This window comes from Ambystoma mexicanum, chromosome 1q, assembly GCF_040938575.1.
Source record: "Ambystoma mexicanum isolate Mex_15411 chromosome 1q, UKY_AmexF1_1, whole genome shotgun sequence".
NCBI classification, from domain to species: domain Eukaryota; kingdom Metazoa; phylum Chordata; class Amphibia; order Caudata; family Ambystomatidae; genus Ambystoma; species Ambystoma mexicanum.
The window spans coordinates 201,050,322-201,076,263 of NC_090922.1; the positions used below are offsets into that span (position 1 = coordinate 201,050,322).

Here is a 25,942-nt window from a genome sequence, read left to right on the forward strand (position 1 = left end):
GAAATCAGGAGATGTGGACTGGCAGTCTAAGTTAGGGTTCTCACTCTGAGAGAGAGGATTAGATTGATTTGCATATTGTGCGCCCTGAGACTTATGGGTGAATGGCGCATTATAAAAATGTAAATAAATAAATAATATGGTTGGTCGCCTGAGTAGGAAGTGGCCTGGCCAGATGAGGGTCTGTGGCTTGCTCGGGCTATTGAACGAAGCTGCAACTCACTAATTAGCAACAACAAGGCTGAAACATGCGTGAATTTGCTTATGATCCCTTACAGTGGGGAGATGGCCTAGCAATTTAGACTGGAAGGCTTCATTAAGTGAATGGTCAGGACTGGTGTGCATATGCTGGTCTCATTCTGTACTGGCACGGGCAAAATCAAAGGCAATGGAATGTAAGATGCCCAGAAGAACTCAATTAATTTATGATTAATCAAAGATGTTATTTCATTGGTTGTTAGTATTTGTCTTCCTCACCCCTCACTGATTGTACTGAAGAACCTCAACAGGTTTTATAAAGCAACTCTACACCACCAGAGACCTAACCCACTACATAATAAACCTCGTTCAACACCAACTTGCTGAAAGCTTGACCTTCTCTGTGGGTCACAATCTGGATGGAGAATTTTCTCACCACCAATAATACTCTATGCCTCAGTCTCAGCCGCCTTTGGCAGAATGGATGGATGAATGAATGCATCTTATATTTAAAGAGTGCATTTCCACAGAGGTACATTGGCACGGAAAGGTTATATGCATAAGTGGTATGATAAAAAAACATAAACACAACGAGGGCACAGTAAATGGGCACAGAAAATACGATGAGCAACATTAACTATGCAATTTGGAGGCCATGTTGGCCTGGGATGGCCCAAAAATCAAAGTCCACCATCTAATACTGGACTCCGCTGCACACAAGAAATTACGAGAAAGGAGGTTAGTAAACCAGTTCCTGGATGGGTCCATGAGGTGGTTTGGCAGCATTTGGCTATGGCAGGATTATATAAAGTGTTCCGATGCGGGTCCCACTTACCCTTAAACCCCTACAAACACTATGGGGGTGAAATTGGTCTGAATTACCATCCTCTCGTACATAATCACTGGCCAGACCCGGGTAACAAAAGGATTATCTAGGTGGCAAGACGAGAGGTTACTCAGGGAGAGTGGCATGTCTACCACAGATATTCAAGGTTGTGGGTACAAATAACTGCACCCCCACCACCCTGCTGCAGATTTCAAAGCAGAGTAAAGCTTCAGCCTTTCTTGCTCAACACCACTAGGAGCAATGTAGTGGCTCTCCCAATGGGCAGCCGCGCCTTCTCCCACTCATCGCCGCAGTTGTCCTTGGATGAGCAAAACACACGTGGCTGCAATATACTCCCACAGCATGCTTCAGTGCTATGTTTTGTGTTCTGCCTTCACCCCGGCTGTACTCGGTTCACACAGTTGTGCTCAAATCCGATCACCATGACGCTTTGCCCACTGGTGTGAGTATCATACAATTAATTTTAAAATCCTGGTGCCCAGCAATGGCCAGTCTCACACCAATGCCTATATGCCCATCTGCCCCACAGTGGCAGCTCTCATTGTTACCCTTGAGGCCTTGAAGTCACCCCTCTTCCATCCCATTTCACTATCAAATTGAATTGTAATTCTTGACCTATGACTCACAGGCTCAACTGGAGTGCTTTGCAGATCATCAAAAAAGAAATGCACAGGGTTCCCTGAGACCTTAACTCTCCAGCCCTAAAGTTTCTCCACTGGCTCCTGGTGACTGTGTGGATCAAATACAAGACCCTCTGCATCATTCACAAGGCTTTCTGGGGTCTGGGACCATGCTATCTCCAACTTTCCTTCCCTAAATACTCCCTTGCTCGAGCCCTCTGCTTCTCCAACTCTAACTCTCTGCTGGTCAAATGATCCTTCAAGCAGAGAATGGGGGGCAGGTCTCTCTCTTTGACTGGTGCCTCCCTTTGGAACAGCCTTCCTGACTCTCTCAGACATGAGGTATACCTCCTTAAATTCCGGAAACTCGTTAAAACTCTGCTTCTCGCCTCCCCTTTCCCTTCTTCCCTTCCTTGCTAATCACCCCACTGCCGCTGGGACTGGTGGCCCGGTCCTTATGATTCACCCAGGATTCCAGGCCCTCTACCCAGTCGGCACCAGCAGGCTCCATCCCCACTTAGCCGGAGGCCTCCTCCCTGGCTCCCCTTGGCACTTCTCTCCTACGGGCCCACCAACATTTGTCTGTTCCTTCCCCCCTGAACCCACCCCTATCTCCTGCACTTCTCTCCACTGCACTTGCACGTCCAAATGCCACAAGGCCTAGTAGGACCACAATTGTACTTACTGCTCTTTCCAATGTTATTTACTTCCCTTGTTCCCTCCCCATTGTGCCTTATGGCGCTTGGAAACACTATTCAGTTCTATAAGTGCCTAACAAATGCTCAATGAATACAATAAAATACAAAAATGAGAATAGTCCATGCACCCAGAGCATAAATGGGGCGCAATCTTGGGGTGGGTCCTGTCAATAGGGATCAACTACCAGCAACAACTCGGACACTGACGCGCAAATGCAGAGAAGGTAAAACAATTCTCTATCATACACTCCTGACCTTTCCAAGGAAACGGTCAAGGCCATCGCTGAGCTCAGGTACTAGAGAGAGGGCACGGCTGGCATCACTCTTGCTATATCCTTGTCTAACTCCTTGTCCGAGTACTTTTTTCGAAGAAATTGAAGCAACTGGAAACGCCCCTGCCTGCCAAAATGCAAACCCTTTTTCCACTCGGTACCAACTCTGCTTGGCATGAAACCCTGATCCACCATGCCAGCCCCTTTAGGGGTTGGTCCATTGATCCCTCTTCCCTGTCTCTGCAAAGAAATCCTCTTATCCACTAGTTTAGTTTATTTATTTACTACTGCAGCGGAAACGACCCTCACAATTCCCAATGGCTCATTTGAATATGCAATATTGAATTCAATCTACATATGAACTAGATAAGGCTTCTGCTAAAAAGCTAGGCCTATTTCATAGTGAGTAAAACCGTAGGGAACTTTTTGAGAAAATCACTCTTTAACCTCCGTGACTTAAGATTTGTGTCACAATTCCAATAGTGTCGCAATGGTGTGTGCAGGAAACGGAGACTCAGAATTCCCCTACTCCGATTGTAAGATTAGATAAGGAAGGCTGCACACATCTATTTACTGCGCCACACTTTGATTTGAATGAGTAACACTGCTTATGTTGAAAAACGATTTATTGAAAGCCCTTCTTTGATAACACGTGTTTCGGCACTTTCCCTGTGCCTTCCTCAGATCGGACGTCAGACTTTTTCTGCCAACTACGTTAATATATAGTCGACAAATTCAATGGACAGAATATGGTTTCAAAATATTAAGTGTAACAAACATTGCCCCGATCTGAGGAAGGCACAGGGAAAGTACCGAAACACGTGTTATCAAAGAAGGGCTTTCAATAAATCGTTTTTCAACATAAACAGTGTTACTCATTCAAATCAAAGTGTGGCGCAGTAAATAGATGTGTGCAGCCTTCCTTATCTATTTCATAGTGACCCAAACAATTATAAACCATAACCAATAGCTGTCTCGTCTCCAAACGTATTGAAAGAGCAGCACACAAGCAACAGTAGCATGTAAAGAGGCCAAGAAGCTTTTTCAAAGTTTATGGCAGGGTTGCATCCTCGTCGTGCACAGAATCAGCTTTAATCACCAAATGTGATAACCTGAAGAGCCAAGATGGAAAGGAGGAATTGGCCAACATTGTCCTTCTGATCGTCTCTGTAACTTTCGCAGAGTAGACTCCGATGACATGGCTTTACCTGATGGGGATCCAACTATGGACCTTGGACTAGTCGTCGGCTTGTATTACTACTTTCAAATGATCCCTCACCTAACCGTAGGGCACACCCCATGGTCAACTTGGTCAGGCTTTCCACGAGATGCCATCCATTCACCCTTACCATATCTCTGCCCCCAATGAATGCAATTGTTCCAACTCACCTGATATAGCTACGCAAAAAACAGCCAAGCCATCCTCTATTTCCCGACCTGCGGTATTCTCCCACCAACAACCTTACCAGCGTCTGATCGACCATCGACTGCTATATCGCCTCAGACCGCATGATGCTTAACACTTTACATGCGACACTTATTTATTGATTGTATAAGTTTGAATTTTATTAGAGAACAATATTTGATTAAATACAGGAATGATCATTTTAGATTTTGTAATCAGGTGCTCTTGAACAGTTTTATGGGTGGTGATGATTTTAAGATTATGGTTTACGGTGTTACATTCTGTGAATATGCATTGGACATTTTGTATGAAGTAGTTTTATGGAATGGACCTGTTTTATGAAGGCAATGGTTATTAAGGAATTCATTGTTCTTGATTATGGAATTTGTATAAAGTCATTATTTTACTATATGCATAAATAAAATACAATTGTATAATAAAATACAATAAAAAAACACTTTTAAGACTTGCCTTCAACCCTACCGAATCTGGTTCTCACAACTCATCATACGATGGTCAGTCGCACTTGGCTCCCTTCCAGTCTGCCCTCAAGAACTTAGGCCTCATGCTTGAGGACGAGCAGACATTAACTCCGTGCTCAAGTCCCTCTTTCAGCTGCTTAAGGTCCTGTGGCTCATCGTCCCCTCCTGGCCCTGGGAGTTCCTTTATCGCATTACAACCATCCAGGTGCCAGGCCCATCCTGGTTAATTACTCCGATGGCCTCTACTTACTGTACAAACTACAGTGTCCAGAATGCAGCAGCAGCCACGCTACTCCTATGTCTCAACCCATGGAACCACATCTCACCAGCCTTTAAGTCCTCTACTTGCCAGAGGCGTAACCAAGATTGTCTAGAAAATGGGGCATGAAGCTAATATAGTTGGGCCCACTACACTGACAAAAATATCTGTAAATGCCCACACAGCGCTGCTTGAGTGGGCATTTACAGAATTTGGGTGGGCCATGCCCCTCAGGCCCTACCCTGCCTACGCCTCTGCTACTTGCTAACAGTGACATTCAACATCATCCTCAGTTTTTTGAGTGGCACGCTGGGCATCACGGGGGACTGGAGCGAAGGTCATACAATCCATGAAAAAAACACTGACCACGCTGCAACATTTGGTTAAAAACACAACTCTGCCTTGGAGGTACAAGCGTCTCTATGCAAAGGGCCACATTTAAAGACTTGTTGCAAAGATAACCCTCCATACCAGGGACAATGGGGTAAACGCCTATCTCTTCCCACTTGTGGCTCCCGGGAACACCTGGGCCCCTCCAGGACTTGGGCTTAGTCAGTGCTCAACCAAAAACGATTTGCCACACTAAAGAACAAGAAGGCTTCGCTCACCTGACATACTCTTACTAAGCCACTCCCTCCTCGGTCTTTGTGCGAGCTCAAGTATGCCACAAAGGCATGGGAAGGAAGGAAGGAAGGAAGGAAGGAAGGAAGGAAGGAAGGAAGGAAGGAAGGAAGGAAGGAAGGAAGGAAGGAAGGAAGGAAGGAAGGAAGGAAGGAAGGAAGGAAGGAAGGAAGGAAGGAAGGAAGGAAGGAAGGAAGGAAGGAAGGAAGGAAGGAAGGAAGGAAGGAAGGAAGGAAGGAAGGAAGGAAGGAAGGAAGGAAGGAAGGAAGGAAGGAAGGAAGGAAGGAAGGAGAGGGAGGGAGGGAAGGAGGGAGGGAGGGGAGAAGAAAGGAAGGGTGAGAAAAGGAAGAAAGGAAGGAAGGAAAGAAGGAAGGAAGGAAGGAAGGAAGGAAGGAAGGAAGGAAGGAAGGAAGGAAGGAAGGAAGGAAGGAAGGGAGGGAGGGAGGGAGGGAGGGAGGGAGGGAGGTGGAGAGGGAAAGGTGCGTCAAGGGACAATGATAGCACATCAAAACGAAGGGAAGAAATACATCTGCACTTTGTAGAAACGTCGAAGTGTGTTTTAATTAAGAGAGAGCGAGACTTCGTAAAACTGCAGGCGGCGGCTAGGCTCGTTCGCTGCGGCGGCCTCATGTCTACAGAGAGCGTCAGGAAAGAGGTCTGTGATGAAAAGGCCCAGCGGATGACACTTCATCGCCTCCCAGCGCCTCGGGCTCCCACAATGTCTGTCCAGCTCAGCTCGCCAGGATTCTACATGGGCAGCTGGAAGGCCATCTCCCAACACACTGCCAGCTCACAGAGTGCTCCGCTGGAGCCGCCTCTCTGCACTGGAGTGGATTGGCATGGCTGAAAGGGCATTGGCCTGGGAATGGCTGCTGATCACCATCATTGCTGCCCGGGCATTCATGCCACAGGCTGTCATGGGAATCAGAAGCTGCCAAGGCCGTATTATCGAAGAAAGGCACAGACAGGCAGGGCCCGTCTACCCTCTGGCAGACTGAGACTGGCTGGCAAACACCATCAAAATGAATAAGCGTGCCACACACACCCGGGGCTGCCAGTGCATCATACAGTTTACTGTGAAAAAATAACTTAGTAAGACAAGCGCCTGCTGAGGAAATGCTCCTCTGACATGGAGATCAAAGTTCCCATCTCAGCTCAGCGCGTTCGACTTGCTGGGAAATATCAGCACCCTCAAATGCCCACTCTAACCTTTATTCAGTGCCTTAAGTGGCACTACACATCGAGCCGGGGCTCATCGAGGGGGCGTGGCCTAACAACGGGGTCTTGCTGGCCCGATAGGCCACACCCCCTTGATGAGCCCCGCTCAATGGGCTACTGCCACCCCTGCCAGGCAGCCTTTTGTAGAGATTAGCACCCTCTCCCCTATGGGGGAGAGGGTGTTGATCTCTGCATTTATTTTGTATAGGCTTGCCTGGCAGGGTCAGCACCTCGCCTATTCAGCCTTAATGGTGGCGCTGCCCCTCGACAGCTGGGGAGGGGCAGCGTCACCATTGAGGCTGAAAGGGTGAGGCCTCTGGAAGCAGAGGCCCTTTTCCTTGAGACTGAAAGTCCCGCGAATCAGCGGGAGCTTCAGTATTTAGAAAGCAAAGCCTCGGCTTCCAGCGGCCTCACGTTTTCTCTATAATGCCAGGGGAGATTAGTGGGCCCGGCAGGGCCCCGCCTCAAAACGAAATTTCGGAGCCTGCCGGGGCCCAGCCCACTTAAAGCCCTGCTTTTATTATAGCATACGAGACTGCAGTGGAGCTGGGAGCAAAGAACTGCTCAGTGGTTACGAAAGAACGGACTGCCACATGGCTGCTCCGCATCACTCCCATATCACAAGCCACACAAATGCCTAAAGAGCATGTTGAACCACGGTCCTTGCCAAAGGGCACTGACAGGCGGCCATCCTTTCAGACTTACCATCCCCCAGGAACTGCAGGAGAGCCAGGTCGATGGGCCGCTTCCACTTGGAACCTTTCTGGAGAGCAATGCCATAGCCAGTGGTGGCGAACACCTTGCCGCTGCCAATGGTGACCAGCTTGCAGCCTTCGTCCTTTCGCGCCATGTAGTTCAGCACGGCTGCGTCGTAGATGAAGGCGTCCAGTTTCCTGAAAGAAAGCACAAGTCAAGCGTTGGAAAGGTGAACGCGGCGTGCTGGGGGAATGCATGTGAGCTACTCGCGAAATGGCGGCTTCAGGGAACAGATGCGTAGGGAGCTTAAGGATGGCAATTGCGAGCCTGGGATAATGCACAGATCGTGTGGTGCTGACACTAAGTACATGTGGGCAAGTCTCCTCCTTGCTGAACTCTCGAGTGACACGACATTTATTTATTTATTTACAGGAAGGAATACAATGCTCTTTTAATCACAAAAGAATGAGCAATAGACAGGATATGAGATGGGGAAGCAGGGAGCCTCTTACAATGCGGTGAGTATGAGTGACATTCTCACCAGGTTTTGGAGGGGAGTAAACAGAACAGTCACCGGGGACAATACATGGGTGGACCTACATAGATTAAGGACAACCAACATTAGAAATGTTTAAGTGCAGGTAGGCCGCACGGCCATCTGTGTTAGGTCAGGGATGCGACCGTGATGGGTGAAGCAGTAGAGTGGAGGCAGAGAAAGTGAGGGGCAGAGAGACGTTAGAGGCGAGGGACCAGTGTTAGCGAGAAGCCAGTTGAGAGGTAGGTACTCATGAAGGATTTGAAGGAATTGTGCTTAGGGCTGGGTGAGCTAGTTCGGACACTTAGCTTAACCGCCTTAATGCCAGGTGGTTTAAGGTCCCCCGAACACACTCTTCTGCAGAAATGAATCTAGACATGTTAGTGCGTCACCCATGAGGAACTTCTGCAACAGGGCAGACTGAAACCACACCCACCAGGCCCCAGGTCATGACCAGCCGCCCTGCTATGTGCAGGTCCCAGCATGGCAGGGCGGCCTCCACATATGAGGGTGGTCGGCCATGTACAACTATTTATCCTACTTAAATAACATCTGTGCTAGAAATAGAAACACTATTTTCCATTTGTTTGGGCTGCTCTGGGAGTGGGATCCCTGAGTGTGGGAGATAACGAGGGGGATATGTGGGAGTTTTTTTTCTATGTTTGTTCTCATCAAAGTGACCAATGAATATTCACAGACCAGTGACGTTTAGAAGCTGTGACCAGAATATTCACGTGCCACTTTTGGTAGTCTACTGCATCCATGACTAGGGATGCTTGTGGTCTCGTGCGTGTAGAAGGGATGCGACCTAGCAGTTCGGGCTGGACTGCACCCTTTTGGGATGGGACAAAGCCTGATTTGCCTATGCTCTTTCCCCCTTTTGTAATGGCTTGGCAGGTGAAGAACAATGATCCGGAGGGTTGCCCAGAGCAATGCCAGAGGTTAAGATTCAGTCTAAACCTTCCAGCCATCACCTCTTAATTTTGCAGTAATTTGCTGCCTCCAACCACATCCAGATGTTCTCCTCGCTTGCCAATATGTCACCCAAAGGTACCTGGGATCACCTGCTCTAGAGGAGCAGAGCAGGGAACTTCAGACTTAAATATTGACCCTGCAGTTGGCCACAAAACCGTCATGTTCTACCTGCCCCCAACAAACTTTGAGATTTTCCCAAAATAGCCATCCCCTTCTATTTCAGTTTTATACCTCTCCCCTAACTATTGTCTTATTTCATTTTTCTTGCATCTCCCACAACCCCTGCATGCATCTCCTTAACTCTGGGCACCCATGTGTGGTTTATATAGCCAACGAGGCCAAACTCATCTGACCCACCAATCCAAACCTCGAAGAAAGTTTGAGAATGTTAGGTCTGCCGATTCTGTGGAAACGGAAGTGATCCTAATTTATCAAAATAAGTTGCCCTAGGCTTACTGAAGCAATAACCTTAATGTGACATGCCTGCGGTGAAGATTCCCAGCGACTGAACAGGGCAATGCTGCACACTCGATCAGTGGAAAACAAGTGGCAAAGAGGAGAAACAATAGCAAGGCAGGATTAAAAGACACTCACACGTCAGGGTCAAATAAATGTCACATGAGCCACAAACCATATACAGACTCGAAGACAGCTCAGAAGCCAGTCAAATGTATTTCTTGGCTTTGAAAAACAAACAGTTCATGAATAAGCTCATTGGGCCAATTTTCTTGCTGCCGAGATCTACATGAAACCTGCAAGTCACAACTTCTTACCCCAGTGTCGTACCTTCGACTTTCATTCAAGTCCCCAAGAGAAATGCAAACCATGTAGCCAGATTGCTCCTTGTCCAGAAGAAGCAGCCATGACTAATGCCACCTTAAATTAGCTACATGAAAACTTAAATTATCTACATACCACCTTAAATGATCTACATGCCACCTTAAATGATCATCATGCCACCTTAAATTAGTTAAATGAATCCTTACATTATCTACAAAGCACCTTAAATGATCTCCATGCCACCTTAAATGATCATCATGCCACCTTAAATTAGCTACATGAATCCTTAAATTATCGACATGCCACCTTAAATGAGCTACATGCCACCTTAAGTTAGCTACAGGGCACCTTGAAATGGCTATATTAGTTCATGGTGGATTCCAGAAAAAAAATCAAAGCTGTCTGCAAGATGCACAAGAACGACTGGAGCAAATGGCCAGGGGAGCTGTGGAAATGACCCCTCACCATGTGACAGCCCACATTCTCCAATTCACCAAGGTATGCACCATTTGTCTTTTAAAGGGCAGTCCTTTGGAGTTCAAGAAACCATGCTCTAGAATGCTCTGAAACCAAATCTTAGAGGAGAACCAAATCACGTGCTCTTTAGAAGGCTCTTTAGAAGGCTCTTTCACCTCAGATCACCACCCCGGGAAGCACGCCAGATAGGTGAACAGACGTGTGTCGGTTTAATGGCTACAATGCACAGCATACGATACAGTAGCCCTTCTCCTACGCATTATTGCTTCTTAGACCCCAGGGACCACTCCTGCGCGCCCTATAGCACCATGCAAGAGTGAGCAAATGAGAGACAACCTTACTATAGAAAGACCGATAACAGCACCCAGTTCTCAAAATTCGATTATTAGCAATGAAGTGGCCGCATAATATTTTTAAACACCCTGCCAATCAATAACATAAAGGACTACACTCAAACTAACATAGTTTCAAAAAACCCTTTTAACGGGCCATTAATTGGTATTTTTGTGAGTGGACAGCTATGATCAGAGACTGACATGCCAGCAATGTCCTGTGAGGTTAGGAGCCGACTGGGACAACCACTCATTAACATCATATCCCAGTTGCATACCATTTACTTGCAGACTGCATATAGATCACAACAGTAGGCACATTAAACCACCGAGCTTTTCAGCAGGTACATGCAAAATGAACTGGATGAGTGGTGCATGCCTCCTTACCCAGTCTTCAGATTTTGTAGCGCGTCTTCCACGTGCCGCTGGTTGTGCTTCACCATGTACGAGTGCATGTCCGGATAATTACTGCGGATATTCTTTTCTGTGCTACCATTCGGGACGGTCCCAAACTTCAGCGGAGGGTACTGCTCATGTGGTCTCTGAAACTGGGGTTCACGGGAGAGAAAAAAGACAGGGGACAACATGTGAGCTGTGCTTCGCCCCAATGATTTACCATCAAAATAATTTGTCTCAGAGGGATACATGAAAAGAAAGGCACTATAGAGGAGTAGAGCCCCCTGAGCACTCTAGAGGATTAGAGGCGCTTAGGCTCTTTGGTGTAGTAGAGCGTTCTGGGTGCTTTGTTGTAGTAGAGCCCCCTGGGCACTCCAGAGAAGTAGAGCCTCCTGAGGAATCTGATCAATTGTTTTTTATTTGTTGGTCTGGATGCTTTGTATCTAAATGTGTATATCTTTTCATTGTACATTGTTTTTCCTTTTCTAGAGGATTAGAGCCAGGCTCTTTAGTGTAGTAGAGCCTTCTGGGCTCTTTGGTGTAGTAGAGCCTCCTGGGTACTCTAGAGTAGTGGAGCTGCTTGGGTACTCTAGAGGTGTAGAGCTGCATGGACTCTTAGGAACTCTAGAGCATTACAGCTGCTTGGGCTCTTTGGTGTGGTAGAGTCACTGTTGTAAAGACTCTTGAGCACTCAAGAGTGAGAAGAGTCGCTTAGGCACTCAAGAGGAATAGAGCTACCTGGGCTCATTGGTGTAGTAGAGTCACAGTAGTAGAGACTCTTAAGCACTCAAGTGGAGCAGAGCTACCTGGGCTCTTTAGCGTTGCCCCCAGGGCACCTTTACTAGAGACTAGAGCCTCCTGGACACTCTAGAGTAGTAGAGTCGCTTGGGCAATCTAGAGGAGTAGAGATGCCTGGGCTCTTTTGTGTACTAGAGCCTCCTGCACTCTTTAGTGTAGTAGAGCCTGCTGGACGCTCTAGAGAAGTAGATTCGCTTGGGCACTCTAGAGGAGTAGAGCTGCCTGGGCTCTTTAGTGTAGTAGAGCCTCCTGCACTCTTTAGCGTATTAGAGCCTCCTGGGCACTCTAGAGTAGTGGAGCTGCTTGGGTACTCCAGAGGTGTACAGCCGTATGGACTCTTTAATGTATTAGAGCCTCCCAGGCAATGTTGAGGATTAGAGTCTCCTGGGTTCTTTACTGTAGTAGAGCCTCCTGGGTATTCCAGAGGAATAAAGCTGTATGGGCTCTTTAGTGTTGTAGAGACTCCTGGGCACTCTAGAGTAGTAGAGCTGACTGGGCACTCTAGGAGTATGGCCACGTGGGCGCTTTACCTACTTGCTCACACTGAGTTCCCCACGATATGACAACCAGTCAGGTATCACATGCTTACAACTGCTCAGAGTAAAGGCACCCCTGACTCTGTCATCAGTGATGGTGCTATTACAACATGGTATTGGGAGAGTGGCCCAATTACTAATCAGTAATCTTCATTAGTCTGAGACCAAGTCCTCCTCATCGGAGTCCTGGACATCTACTCCCATGAACCCCTTTGTTTGTAAACCCCTTGGTAATGACACAGAAAGTCTCAGTGTGTCACAGATTATTTTATACCCGGATTAGGGGCGGGGTTAAACAGAAAGTCGGGAGCAAATCATTTTGTTTTTGTTTTTGCTGAGCTTGGGGAGCACCTGTCTCCTGGGTGAGGACTCACCTCACAGGGGAAGGACTCTGAGGAGGAAGACGGACGAGATGCTCACGCCACTTATCCTTATTGTTTGTCATCATCCTGCAACTTACTCCCACAAGACAATTTACAGATAATGTTTCATCGCAGCTCATTGGGATAAACATGAACAAAACATTTATCTAAACTAATAGCAATCTTTTATTTCAGAGTAATAGAATGTTAACTGTTTCTCTACATGCTCCAGTAGAAATATAAAGGAAGGTATAAACTATATTTTCTGTTGAAATATTGGCAAATTTGCATCTTTTCTCAATGCAGTGTCAGTTGCTTGTAGAAAGAGAGTAGAGTGCGTGCAGGCCACATATTAACAAACAACACATAAAGAAGACTCCTCCCTATGTGGCAGTTACCATAGTTCCTCCTTCTATGACGCCATGTTGATTTTGTCACTCCGCTACACTGACCGGTTTCATGTTAAATTCTCTCCACATCAACAAGCCCCTGGACGGAGCCTTTTGCGTGGACTGACCATGCCACAGTGGAACCATTTGCCAATTCCAAGCTTACTGTGGCCCTTTTTCGTCAATCGTCACTCGTTCATTCATGCTAGACACTCTCTCTCTCTGATATTCTCCATGATGCCTCTTACAATAGCCTAAGTGAGGGCTCATTGTAGTGAAACTACGCCAAGACAGTCAAAGGAATGGCACAGCAAACCACAGACGCTTCAGGCTGCACAAGCAGGAAATGACCGGTAAGTTCAACTCCGGCTATTCTTGATCACACGCCCCTGGATCGCAAGGATGCCTACCAGCATGTGCCTGTGGTAACTCATCACCAGAAGTATCTCTGGCTCAGCATGTGGGGTGTGTATCTTCAGTGCACAGTGCTCCCAGTTGGTCTGAAGACAGTCCCCAGGATCTTCACTAAGTTAGTGTTCAAGCACATCATGGCCCTTTTTGCACAAGGAGCCACCAATCAGGTTTACCCTTATCTCAACAGCTGTCTGGTTCTGCAATCTTCTCTGGAGATTGCACACTATCTGACCAGCACTGTCTACAACGTGATATCTTAGTTTGGGTTCCTGATCAATTATGAGAAATCTCAGGTTAGCCCTGCTCAGAGACTGGAGTTTATTGGGGTCACCTTGTTGATAGATCCCAGGATAGTGTTCTTCCTGCAAAAGAGTGGAGACTCGTTGGTGCTCAGATTATCCCAGCTGCTGGTCAGCAAAAACAGGATTCTACGAGGAATTGACTCAAGATCCAAGGCTACCTTGAAGCACCCACCTTTCTAACGTATGTATGTATTATGTTTGTTAAGTGCTCACTTGGCCAAAAGGCATCTCGGTGCTACAGCAGGTAGCAGAGGAGACTGTCACTAATGACAAAGGGAAAAGAAACATTCAACACAACTGCTGGAGACCAAATCTTCTACAATGTGAAATCCTGAAAAAAATGGATGTAATAGCATATTCATAAAATGAACATTTGACTTTATTAGAAAATCATTTTTGATATAAAATGTGTTATACAAAATGTATAAAAACTCGTAAAACCCACAAAAACACAAGGTACATGATACAAAGGCATAAACATACATACAATACCAATAAATAATCACCCACAAATAGACAAAAAATAAAATCTACAATGGCTCAATGTGTGTACATACAAAGTCAGCCCAACATGTTTATATCCGTATCAAATAATTACTAAGACGTTCATCAGGGGCTATATTGCAAAGTTGTTGATAGGTGGGCATGTTGATCTCCACAACATTACAACCAAATCACAGAGTTACTGATACTAAAGAAATCAAAATAAAGAAGAGGTCACCAATTTGAACAGACCAGCCCGTTAATTGATCTAAAGCTGAACAAGTATTTCCTATGTTCCTGGGTTGATTTATCCTATTTATAATGTAAAGACTGTCACTAATGCCATGGGCGTAGTTCCATATGAAAGAGCTGACCAACCATGTTTTGAAGTTCTGGGAACTGGCATCGGGGGATTTTTCTCCTTCTTCACATATCCTCTCACCTTTTGCCCTCTTTCTTTCACCCACAGAATACAGTCTGCCCCCTGCCAGAGGCCCCCCAAACAGCCACTTTCCAACCCAAACAAGCCTTGGTACTGTAAGACCACTACGGTGGTGATGGGTGCAGTACAAATTCTTCTAAACATAAAATAATATTACATAAGAAATCTAGAATAAGAGCATGCAGAATCTGAATCCCTTTGAAATACAATTTCCGCTTCTAACCACCAAAACAGTCTCTGGTCGCCCATCTAAGAGGCATTTGTAACCTTTGGTCTAAAAGGACCTCACTTGGGAGCTAAGTACTTGTCCTCTAAGAGAAACCTAGGAATAAAGCAACTGAGACACCAGGGTTTAAACACCATCTTCTATTTAATGTGTGTGTAGTGTGTGTAGTGTGTGTATGTGTGTTTTTGGGGCTGATCCATCCAGCCCAGCATGGGGTTATATGGAATTTTGATGAGACAGGGAAAAAAGAAACTAAGGGACAGAACTCTGCTGCCAAGAATGGGGCGGGCAGGGTAGAAAAGAATCCAAGGGTTTTGAAAAAAACTCTTAGAGAACAGTTGGAAAAGAATGGAGGAAAGAAGAGGAATCCAGAGAAGGAGTAGAAAAAAAAGAGATGTGAAAGAGAAAGTAAGTCCTTGGGTCGCTTGCGGCCTCGGGAAGCCCCCACAGGGCTTGAAGAAAATGCTACGCTAGGCCGCATAATTCGGGGGACCTGGCGTTAGAACCAGAGCAGCTTTGGCACCGACAGGCCGTGGCGACTGTCGGGCAAACCGGGGACCAGACTGGATGGTCCACAAAACGTAGATGGTCCGGGCAGCGTGTGTGGTGCTATCCTGGCTGAAGAACTAAAGAGTTGCCTAGTCTGATCTGCTTAGAGAGGGGGCAAGAGGGGCGGCCTGAACCGAGTAACACAGCCGTGCCCCATGTTGGCCCACTTTGTGGCCGGCGAGGCGGGTAACAAAGTCCTCATGGGTTGTGTCTGCTGGGTCACCTTAAAGCTTAAGAGTGGCCAAGCTCACTCTGCCCCAGAGGGCGGAGCACTGAAGAGAAGTCCCGGGCTTCCTTGTTAGGCAGTGCAGTAGAAGAGTGGCGAAGTCAGCGATGTCCCGGGCTGCCCGTGTGGCACAATAAGAGAGGTATGATTTTCAAGATATTTAAAAGTTAAGGCAACAGCACAGATCCCTCTGAAACACCATACTCCGAAGACACAGATCTTGAAGAAAAAGGACGAGAAATCATCTGCTATCAATTCATCAGAAAAGATTGGAGCGAGTCCCCAACTGAGATTCAAGCCGGGCATATGAGACTGCTATTGGTATATGAGGCAGTGGGCAAGCATGTGAGGGTGCCACTGTGAGGCTGAACTTGCAAATAATGGGGGGATATGGGCATATGAAGAAATGGTAGGGTACATAAGGTTAAACCAGTGTTTATTTTGCAGAGCAGGGGTATAACAGGCTGCACCTTGGCAGTTGAAAATGTATCTCGCAGAGGATGGCAACACATAATCGTGCAAGTGTCCCCGGCACAGGTTCATTCAGCTGGTGAAGTGGAACCTGGGCATGCCAAGATATCCATGTCATAAGTGGAATGCTGCACATTAGTAACTGAGGGCACTTCCTGAAAATGCCATGCAGATGTTTGTGGTCACTGCGAAGTGGCACTGGGGAATCACCTGGAAGTGAAAGTGAGAATCACTTGTAAGTGTTGCTTTCCACACCCCCTGAATCCCAAAAAGAATAATATTTAAGTCTGGTTCTGCTCCAGCCCAAGAGACTCGGAGTGAGCCACCCCCTCTGAACACGCCTCGCCACTCAATCTTCACCTTCACTGTTTGGAAGACGCCATGATTGATTGGGGCAGGCTGTGCTTTCTCTGGCATTCTTCGTCGCCCAATCAAAGCCCAAGAATGCATTCTCACAAGCAAGTAGATACGGAAGTACAGAGACAACGTGGCTAAATCGGGACGGAAATCCATTTCCCAGGGATCGGCACGTGCCAGGCTGCCACCCAAACAACTCCTTCCCGTGAAGGCACTACAACTTTCGTTTTCACAGAGCTGTGATCCAGGCGCCACGTTTCTGCACAGTCTTGCCCACACACTCTTATTTTCCGATGTGGCCTACAGACACATTGCTCTAGATGATCCCGAAAGCTGGCATTTCTGACGAGGGCACCCAAAGGAAGCCCAGTAGCCCAGATGGGGCCTGCCCGGTGGAAGTGCAACCTCACAACAAAGACCGGGACATGCTGCAAGGGGCTATGGGAGCTTCTACTGTGGCCTTAACAGCAGGCACACACAGCAGCAAAGCTCACTGCATTGGGCGCCCTCATGCAGAGTAGCCTTGGTACTAGCCCGCAGGGATACCTGTCCAACAGTAAGTAGGTTCTCAGTAGACAGCCATGGAAGCCAAGCTTTCGGTTTTGCACGTGGGGCACTTCCGTGTTAGCAGTGTGCCTATTTGGGACATTTCAAACATTGTGTGTGACCCTTTCAGTGACACCTGAAGGGGCTTTGCCCGAAGCTCCCCGATACTTACAGCAGACCACACAAGATGGCAGATGGCCGATGGCCCGTGTGTTGGGTTTGTGGGAAGGAGAGAAGGACAGAGGGACCCACTGGTTGCAGATACGAGTTGTGGAAAGGCCTTCTTGGGGGGAGTGGGCGTTGCTGATGAGCAGCAGGTGTCTTGAGCATGGGCAATACACCGGGGCATTCTATTGCCACTGCCTCAACACCTCTCCATGGTGTGACATTTTCCATGGCTTGCTGGAATGTGTCAGAGGGCATAAGAAAGCGTGAGTGTCATGTTGGATGTGCTGCAGATGGTAGCTCTTCAGAAATTCCTCCCCCCCTTCTAATTTCTCTTCCAACCTCCTCTTCTCATCCCCCTTCTCCTCTCCTCGTTAGGGCTTTGAAACAGCTTGTAGTTGGTGCTAGGCACTATACAAGGACCCCGCCCGCTTACACCATAGGGGCCTCATTACGAGCTTGCCGGTCCGGATACAATGGTACCGGTAAGCTTGCCGGTACCGTTGTATCCGGACCGGCAAACACCGAGTTGTGCTCGCGGGTGCCTTTCCTTCTGCCAGGTCTGACCTGGTGGAATGAAAGGCATCCGCGAGCACAGCATGCCTGCAGCACAGGCACCGTTATGAACGTTGCCTGTGCTACAGGCATTCCCATTCCCATTGGGCCCTCTGGGGATCAAATGGGAATGGGGATCACCCGATTCCGGCACCTGCAAAAAGGGCAATTACCAGGTCCAGCGGGGCCAGAATACCCCAGTAATTGCCCATTCGCGGGCTACCTCCAACCTTGTAATGAGGCCATTGTCTGCAATGTTCATTTCAGATGTAATACCATAAACAGTTTGGGCCTCATTATACGTTTGCCAGTTCCTTAACAACAGTACTGGTAAGCTTGCCGGTACCATTGTTACCGGACCGGCAAACTACGAGTTCTGCTTGCGGGTGCCTTCCTACCCGCCAGGTCTGACCTGGTGGGCATACCGGCACCCGCGAGCAGAGCATGTCGGATGCACCGGCACCATTCTGAATGGTGCCGATGCATCCGTCCTCCCCATTCCCAATGGGGAGCATTTTTTTCCGGCGCACGCAAATGGGCAGTTACCGTGTCCGGCGGGGCCATAATGACCCGGTAATTGCCCATTCGTGGATGCCAGAAATATTCGCAAGTTTGGCGGCAGCCTGCCGGTTTTACCAGCAAGGCTACTGCCAGACTTGTAATGATGGCTTTTATTACATGCATTTTTATGGTTCTATGTCAGAATACTAATTGATTCTTTCTTGGGACAATTCGTTAAAACCACCCTTGTTCTCTGCTTTTTCACTATGACAAACTTGTTTTATTTTATCTGCATTTTTAAAATAGGGATGTTCCACCCCAACCCTCACCCTACCCACCTTACTTCGCACCCCTCTCCTGCTTTACTTTCCCATGCCTTTTTTTCCCACCGTCCATTTTCCCTGTTTTTCTTCTGTTTCATTGACCTTTCCTTGGCTCCTTTTCAGTATAGGCATTATCAGGAAAACCTTCTTCAAACTGCCTGTTTTTTCTTTTCGTTGGATGGGTTCATGAAATTGACTGAACGCGAGATGTACTGACCCACAGCCTCAGCGCGGATAATCCCGTTACCCAATATTTGCCCATTAGTCTCAGGTGCCAAAGTGTACACAAATAGTAGTGGAACTATGCACCCTGCTGCACCCTCCTCCCCCTCCGATTCACCACTCACACCCGCTCCTCAGAGACCCTTGGCCCACCCTCACTGTCCATCCTCTCCAATACAAGCTCCTTACCTAGGTCCTGCCTTTCCCCCGCTCCCTGCAACACTGTGTTTCACATCTGTTTTACCACGACTGAAAGAAACCTCATTACGACCCTGGCGGCATGGGGTTATCAGCGCCGGTAGAGCTGCCGGCACCGTTAACCCTGGCGGCATGGGGTTATCAGCGCCGGTAGAGCTGCCGGCACCGTTAACCCCATACCGCCTCATTACGAGGTCTGCTCGCGGGACCCGCTCAGGACACCTGGTTTTACCAGACATCCTTAGCGGGTCCCGCGAGCGGCCCAGCATGCTAACAACGGGCCCGTTGTTAGCATGCTCCCCATTCCCATTGAGCCCTCTGGAGGCTCAAATGGGAATGGGGAAGTACCGGGTCCGGGTTCCTTGAATGGGGAAATAACGGGCCCTCTTAGGTCGGAATGGCCCGGTATTTCGCCATTCAGGGAACCCCGACTCGGACCCGAGGTTGGGGTTAGACATGCCCTTATTAAGGGCATGGCTACCTTCAAACCCGTAATGAGGCCAAATGAAAGAAACTGCATCTTAAAGGACCACCACTACATTCGACTATTGTTCCTCACAGCATGCAGCCTCATGCACCCTCCTCTTCCCAGCCACGCACCATTTGCACCACTTAGAGGACATGGGAAAGACTAAAGCCATCCCCCAAATCCACCCGTTACCAACACACACAGAGCTGTGCCTTCAGCAATTTCACGTCAATCCTGCTTAAATGCAGGAGGCTAACGCTGATCACTGGGGAGGAAGGCCTATGCATAAACCAGTGCAAGCCAGTGTCTCAAAGATAGCTCAGTGGGATGTGACATTAGAGAAGTCCCAGGCACGAATCCCCACTATAGGGCTAGCCAAAGGCCACAGTGTCCTTCAATACAGTCCAAGAACGTGAAAAAAAAGAGAACGATGGCTGATTACACAAAACTGTTGGGGAATGCTGTACCCTTTAGTTCCCGTCCACTTCAACCTCTGCTAAGTCTGCATTCTACTCTTGGTCTAACATTACGACTACACCGCAGTGTCTGACGACTGTATTACTCTTTCTGACTGGATCCCCTTCCTTGAAGGCAGCTTCTCCCTTTCTGCAGCGCTTTAAGACATCACAGGATGGCATTAGAATTCAGTGTTTTCCTAAGCGAAATAAGACAGCAACATGATGAGATTGCTTGTAAAACCAATATGCAGCTCGAGAAAACCAAGAGGGAAAAACCATCAGGCTTCGCTCTTGCGGTTTTCTGCCGTCATGGGAAGGGCGTGATTGGTTCTGCAACCTGGCAGTGCCCACTTTCTTATGCATGTATTCTGTCTGTTTTTAGAACCCCTTGATTAGTTAGGCAGCCTAGCTGTGCACACTTAATTGTACCTGTCCACAGAAGCCTGAATCTCTGCATACCATTCGCTGCATTACTCTGCTGATTCTGGTGCTGCGTTAGTCTTGTGCTGTCCTGGACCTATTGCCTCAAAGAGGTTTCGTCTGTGCACATTCTCGTGCACTAAGACAACAGCTTCTTAAATGCCTTTATATTCAGGTTTCCCCGTCATTATTACCCTGAAAAGTGGCGCTGGTCCATCACAAAGCTTGAAACTTGGGCTGTATTCTCTGGTATAAGCCTGCGTTCCGAGCAGCCTGCATGCTGACAGCCAGCACTCCCTTCCTCCCCTTCCCCACTCCCTCCTCCCCTTTTAGATCCCCTTTAGTCTTCTACACGGCTGCTAAAGGTGTTTAAAAAAAACAAAGAAAACGTACCTTGTGGTGCACCTTGTCGCCATGCCGTTGTTTCTGAAGTCTGTTTCCTTGTTGCAACATAGAAAACAGACTGAAGAAACTACAGAGCGGCACAACAAGGTACTACACGGGTGCTAATGAAGAGATACACTGAGGCGGCAGACTGACTCTGCTGGTAACGGCACCACCGCCAGAGTTAATGGACCCTCACTTCGCTCCGGTCTTTGGAGAATTTCAGTGGAATAATCTATGTCCGCAACATCTCACTGTCCGTCATTCCATGACACTAGGCCCCGATGGTAGAATTTCCTCTCTGTGTACACTTTCTGTACATGTCTGTGTCCATCTGTGCTTTGAAGAAGAGAATCCCCTGGCATCTGATTTTTATGCTCCCCGGTACCTACATGGTGTTTTACTGCACAGGGGAGAAGATGGGTGAGTGGAAGAACTTCTTCTAGTACTACAGGCAAGATTGCCACCCGCTACCGTGCCTATTGGCCACCACATATTGAGCAGTTTACTACAGCTGGAGGTGATGGCAAGCAGAACTTTCGTTTTGTAGGGCCTCATTATAAGTAGCTGGTGCAAGTAAAAGTGGCGGTAAAGTGGTAATAATTCTATTGCCGCCACTTTACCACTGCATTACCAAACCACCGTACTATTAATTTGTTGGTATTGTGGAACATTTCAGTCCAGCAGAAAGCTGGAAGTAAATCTTACACCTTACTGCCAAAAATCGGCAGAATCACTGTGGTGGAATTACCGCCGGCGGTAGTTTTACTGAAATAGTTCTGCTGAAATCCTCATGGAGTCCTATGCACTCCAAAAATGGGGAAGTACACCACCTTAACCTCATTTGTAATCTGATGGTAAACCCACAGGACCAAGTGGTGGTAACGGTAATCAAGTTGGTTGAATTTACTGCCAAATTACCACCAAACTCGTAACAAAGTCTGTTATCCTCATGCACTTTTACAAATGCACCATGCGCTCCTGGAATGATAGATTTGGACTTCAGAATCTAGTTTGACTGGAAGTATTTATATATGTATGTTTCAGAAGCCATGTAGGCCCATGGGACACCACCTCCATCCCCCACTTCTCCTGAGTTGTAAGATATCCTCTTTAGGCAGGAAGAGTGTGAAGAATTCGACCATCCGCACTGTGGGTGTGCACTCCGCTGGGCTTTTTTGATATTTTCAAAGAAATTGAATAATGGGAGATCAACCTCGGAAAACGTGTGGGGCTAATCCACATACATGTTCCTGTGCTCACTGCACAGCAAACACATAGATCTGTGTACTCTGGGTGGACACAGCCTGCAGACGCTGCCCCGTCACATTTAGTTGGAATGTGACAGCCAGGAGTACAGGAAGGCATCTCAAAAGGAGGAGGGCAAAACGTTTCTCCGGCCATGGCCTGCCTAATTAAATATCAAAGGTTCCAAGAGGCTTGGTCGCAGAGCTGACAAAGGACAGGAAACCCAAACACCTTTTTGATATTCATCTGTGTCAACCTGAAGTCAGCTCCCGCCCCTCAGTATCAAGGGCAGTGAAGTGTCATGTCTGGTACTTGTGCTTACAGTAGGCAACCCACGGAGGGAGACCCCCATTCAGAGGGTAGGAGTATGTGATTTGATGGAGACAGATGGTCTGTTCTCGCCACAACTTCAAGGGAGACCTGCCTTTAAGCACGAACCACAGAGTGCCCAATTAACCAGAGAGACCCTTTGATCCACAACAGACAGGAAAATGGGTGGGACTTAGTAGTACATGTTTTCACCCCTTTTCCTTTCATGTTGCAAAGCACTCTGGTTAAGACCTCACGCATAACATAATATTGTTGATGGGTACCCAGGATTGGTTCATTAAGGTAGGCCTAGCCTAGACCAATCACTTGGGGGCCCATTTGGCTTTAAAAGAGGCTTGAGCCCCTCTTTTGGTCAGATCATCTGAAGACTTCTAAACGAGTAACAAGAAGAACTCATTTTGACCCTGGTTGAAGGTATAGTCTGCCTTACAGCTTCCGCCAGTGAAGGAAGGCCAGGGATTTCCAAGAGGGAAGCAAGATCGCTCCCCTAAAGATCTCCCAGGGAACAGAGGGAGATACTAAATCCAGAGGACCCACTAGCAGCTCCAGAACCAGTACCCAGCCAGCACACAGCGTGCCCTGCTAGGCTAAGCAAGCAAGTTTCCTAGGTGGGAAGTGCCAGAGAGTCTCTGAACTGAAAGAAGGACAAAGCCATTGCCTGCAACACGCTCGTTGGCTTTGGGCCGTCCGCCTTAAAGGATGATTCGAGCTTAGCGAAGATGCTAGGAGGAGTGCACTGACAAACATCAACCAGCAACCGCCTGAAAGGACATTTTACGAGACAGTCGAGCCCCACAAGCTGCAACTGACTGCACCCCTGACTGTTGTCACGCTGCAGTCGCTACTGCCATCTGAGAAACTTAAACCAGTGCTTTGGACCCACCAACCAGCACTTAGACAATGATTCCTGACCCCGAGCCACCATGTAGGCAAGCCTGCAGCCGTCTGTCCAGCCTCGCTCACCAACCTGATACTCGCATCTGTCTCCCATCTTGAACATTGTCGCAGAAGCTGCAAAGCACCCTGAAACCGACTCTACACTGTCGAGCACAAAGAACGTCTACAAGCACAAGGTACACTGTGGTTTTCTCTCCCTGGTCCTTCTGCGAAGGCCCCTAGTGACATTTTAAGACCCATTGCTCCATTTGTGCTGAGACCAAGTATCCTTGAACATTGCGATTAATTACTTTCCTGACTACCCTCCTGTCAGTATCCAAAGTGCATCCCCTTTCCTTCTTTAAACTGTCCTCTGTATTCCTTAACAGGGTGGGTCATTTTTTGTAGTGTGCTAGAACTGTCTGTTCTGATAATAATAATAAAGTGGATATTTGTATACAACCTTGACTGGACAGTCCCTTTTATCATTGAGTAATACTTGTGTTTTCACTGTGTTTCAACTAAGCATCGATTCACAACCTTGCAGAGATAAGCCTGTCGTTCCGTCCTCGTTACCAAAATTGGACAAGGAGGTTTACAATTTGCTTGTGTTTCCAATCTGTTCGGATCCCTTCTGGTGTACTAGAGGTGTGGGGCTAATTGATGGTTTAGAAAACAATATTCATCCCTCAATCACTGGTGCCTGGAATTTGATTCATCACAAAGAGTCAGGGTGACTAAGGCCAAGAGGACATCTCCTGTTTTGGGTTTCCATGGTCCTGCCAAAGTCACTTCACCCAAAGGGGAATCCAAACCTGCAAAGGGCAAGTTTTGAAGAAGCCTAGCAACTTTCCTTACATCTCTGAATTGCAATTGAGATGAACTATGTCTGCCCTGGGAGAGGGTTAGAAGAGGAACCTATCTCTGGGAGAGAGTTGGACCCTGACCTTAGGTTGAGCAAAGGATTACCGTACCGCAAGGATTCTGTGCTGTGACTGTGCAGCAGGAAACCAAAGATTCCCCTGGCTTACTGCGGCTAATTTCAAAGATGTCAGAGTGCTGGACCAGAAAATCCCCCTGCTAGCTTCGCCAACATTCCCGCGGCCAAAATTTGGTAAATGCTGGTCAAATCTGCCAAACGTTAGAGAAATTGTGGTTGTGGACCACTACCTATGCTGAATTGTGGGACCAGCTGAGCGCAGTACTGTCTGCCTAACCGACCTACACCTACTGTGTACAGATGAGCTCAGCACTATCCATAGTGCCGCACATTAAACTGCTGTCCCATCATCTTTGGTTTTAGGCAACAAGGATTCCTATTGAAACTGGGAAAGAAAGATGAAGAAACTTAAGGAGAAAAAGGGGCTCCCTTATTTACAGAATTGAACTGCATCAGGAATATAGAATGCAAGTCCCAATAGGATATTTGATTTTATTTTGCACAACGAGTTTCCACTCCGATAAGAATGCCAGATACTGCAGATGTATCTGGTGGGCTACGAGAAGGGAACATGTAATGCCCTAGAGGGTAAAATGCATCTTTGCTCCAGAGAAAGACACCTCAGGGCCTGTCTGTGACCAGCCATCCTGGCCATCCAGGAGGCTGAGTGTCCCTGCGCCTGTTAGAGAAAGTCTCTCCATTGACCGGATCCATGTGCTGGCTGGCTTGATCCACAAAGGGGGCCCCAGGTGAGCGGTCTATACTTCAGCATTAAGTATTTCTACAATGCCTTCATCCTACCCCTTTATGTATCCCTGAATGACCACACTTTAGTTATTATACAGGAGCCTGATTTGATATGGGAAGCATTAAATGTCAAGTCTGTATTTTTCTTTCATTTCTTTTTTTAAAAATGTCATTACATTTTATTTTTCATATGAATTGTATGGGCATTTATTAGGGTCCTACAACTGCTTTCACTGTGTTACCTATTGAATTCTGCAACCCCACAACTCTAGCAAAACAGCGAGACTGCTAAAAAATCAAGCAGCAAGTGTGCCTTGCAGAGGCCATATTTCCGCTTCATGTCAAACTCACTCAGTCGGATTTGGCCTTGAGTACACAACACACAAAGCATCCTTACAAAAACTGAGGACCTGGCCGGGAATCCTGAAACCTGGAGGGATTATTGACTCCACTGTGCATGTTTTTCCTGTGCATTGTTCTGTCTGCCCTCCAGCTCCTCGATGGAAGACTAGTCCCACCAGGGGTGTTGCTAGGTCTGGAAAAGACCTGGGCCTATGCTAATGTCGGTACTATCGGGACTCAGGGTGAGCTAACCTTTTGGTTGTAGCCCTGAACTCCCATCTGGGCTACAACCAAAAGACCCAGGGCTATATAGCTGCCACAGTCCACCCCTAATGATGCCTCTGAGCCCCACCGTGGCCAATGCCTTGTCAGAGCGGTTACCAGACATTTAGTCGAAAAAAATTGGTCGACCAGACAAATGGTCGAACCAATTTGGTCGAAAACCAAATGGTCGAATGTTTTATTTTTTTTATTTTCACCCCTTTTTTTTGGGGCCCCCAACTCCCCTTTTTTTCTAAAAACCCCTTTTTTTAAAACACGAAAACCCAAAAAATAAATATATAATTAAAAAAAAAAATCGACCATTTGGTTTTCGACCAAATTGCGTCGACCAAATGTCATTCAACCAGTTTTCAGTCGACCAAATGTCTGGACACCGTCAGAGCCCCAGGCAGCAGAATAGCCTCCAGGAGCACACATTCCCATGCTTTATATAGGACCCCTGTTTCTAAGAATAGTTTTGCTACTCCTGTCTGCCTGCACTATGCAACCTGGCAACTATAGACGTTCGATGTGAGACCCGCCTTACTTTACCCACTTTGGTATACGTTTTTTGATCTAACGTCAGCCATCTTG

General features: G+C 47.5%; 1 protein-coding gene across 2 annotated transcripts in view; it reads right to left on the reverse strand.

Moving 5' to 3' along the window:
* Positions 1-25,942, reverse strand: part of GRIN2D (glutamate ionotropic receptor NMDA type subunit 2D) — a 1,678,351-nt gene that overhangs the window by 232,114 nt on the left and 1,420,295 nt on the right. For both annotated transcript variants that reach the window (XM_069637325.1, XM_069637330.1), the window contains exons 10-11: positions 10,800-10,960; positions 7,323-7,510 (exon numbers count right to left, since the gene is read on the reverse strand). In XM_069637325.1, coding sequence (XP_069493426.1) covers positions 7,323-7,510; positions 10,800-10,960 — 349 coding nt within the window. The remainder of the gene's footprint in view (positions 1-7,322; positions 7,511-10,799; positions 10,961-25,942) is intronic.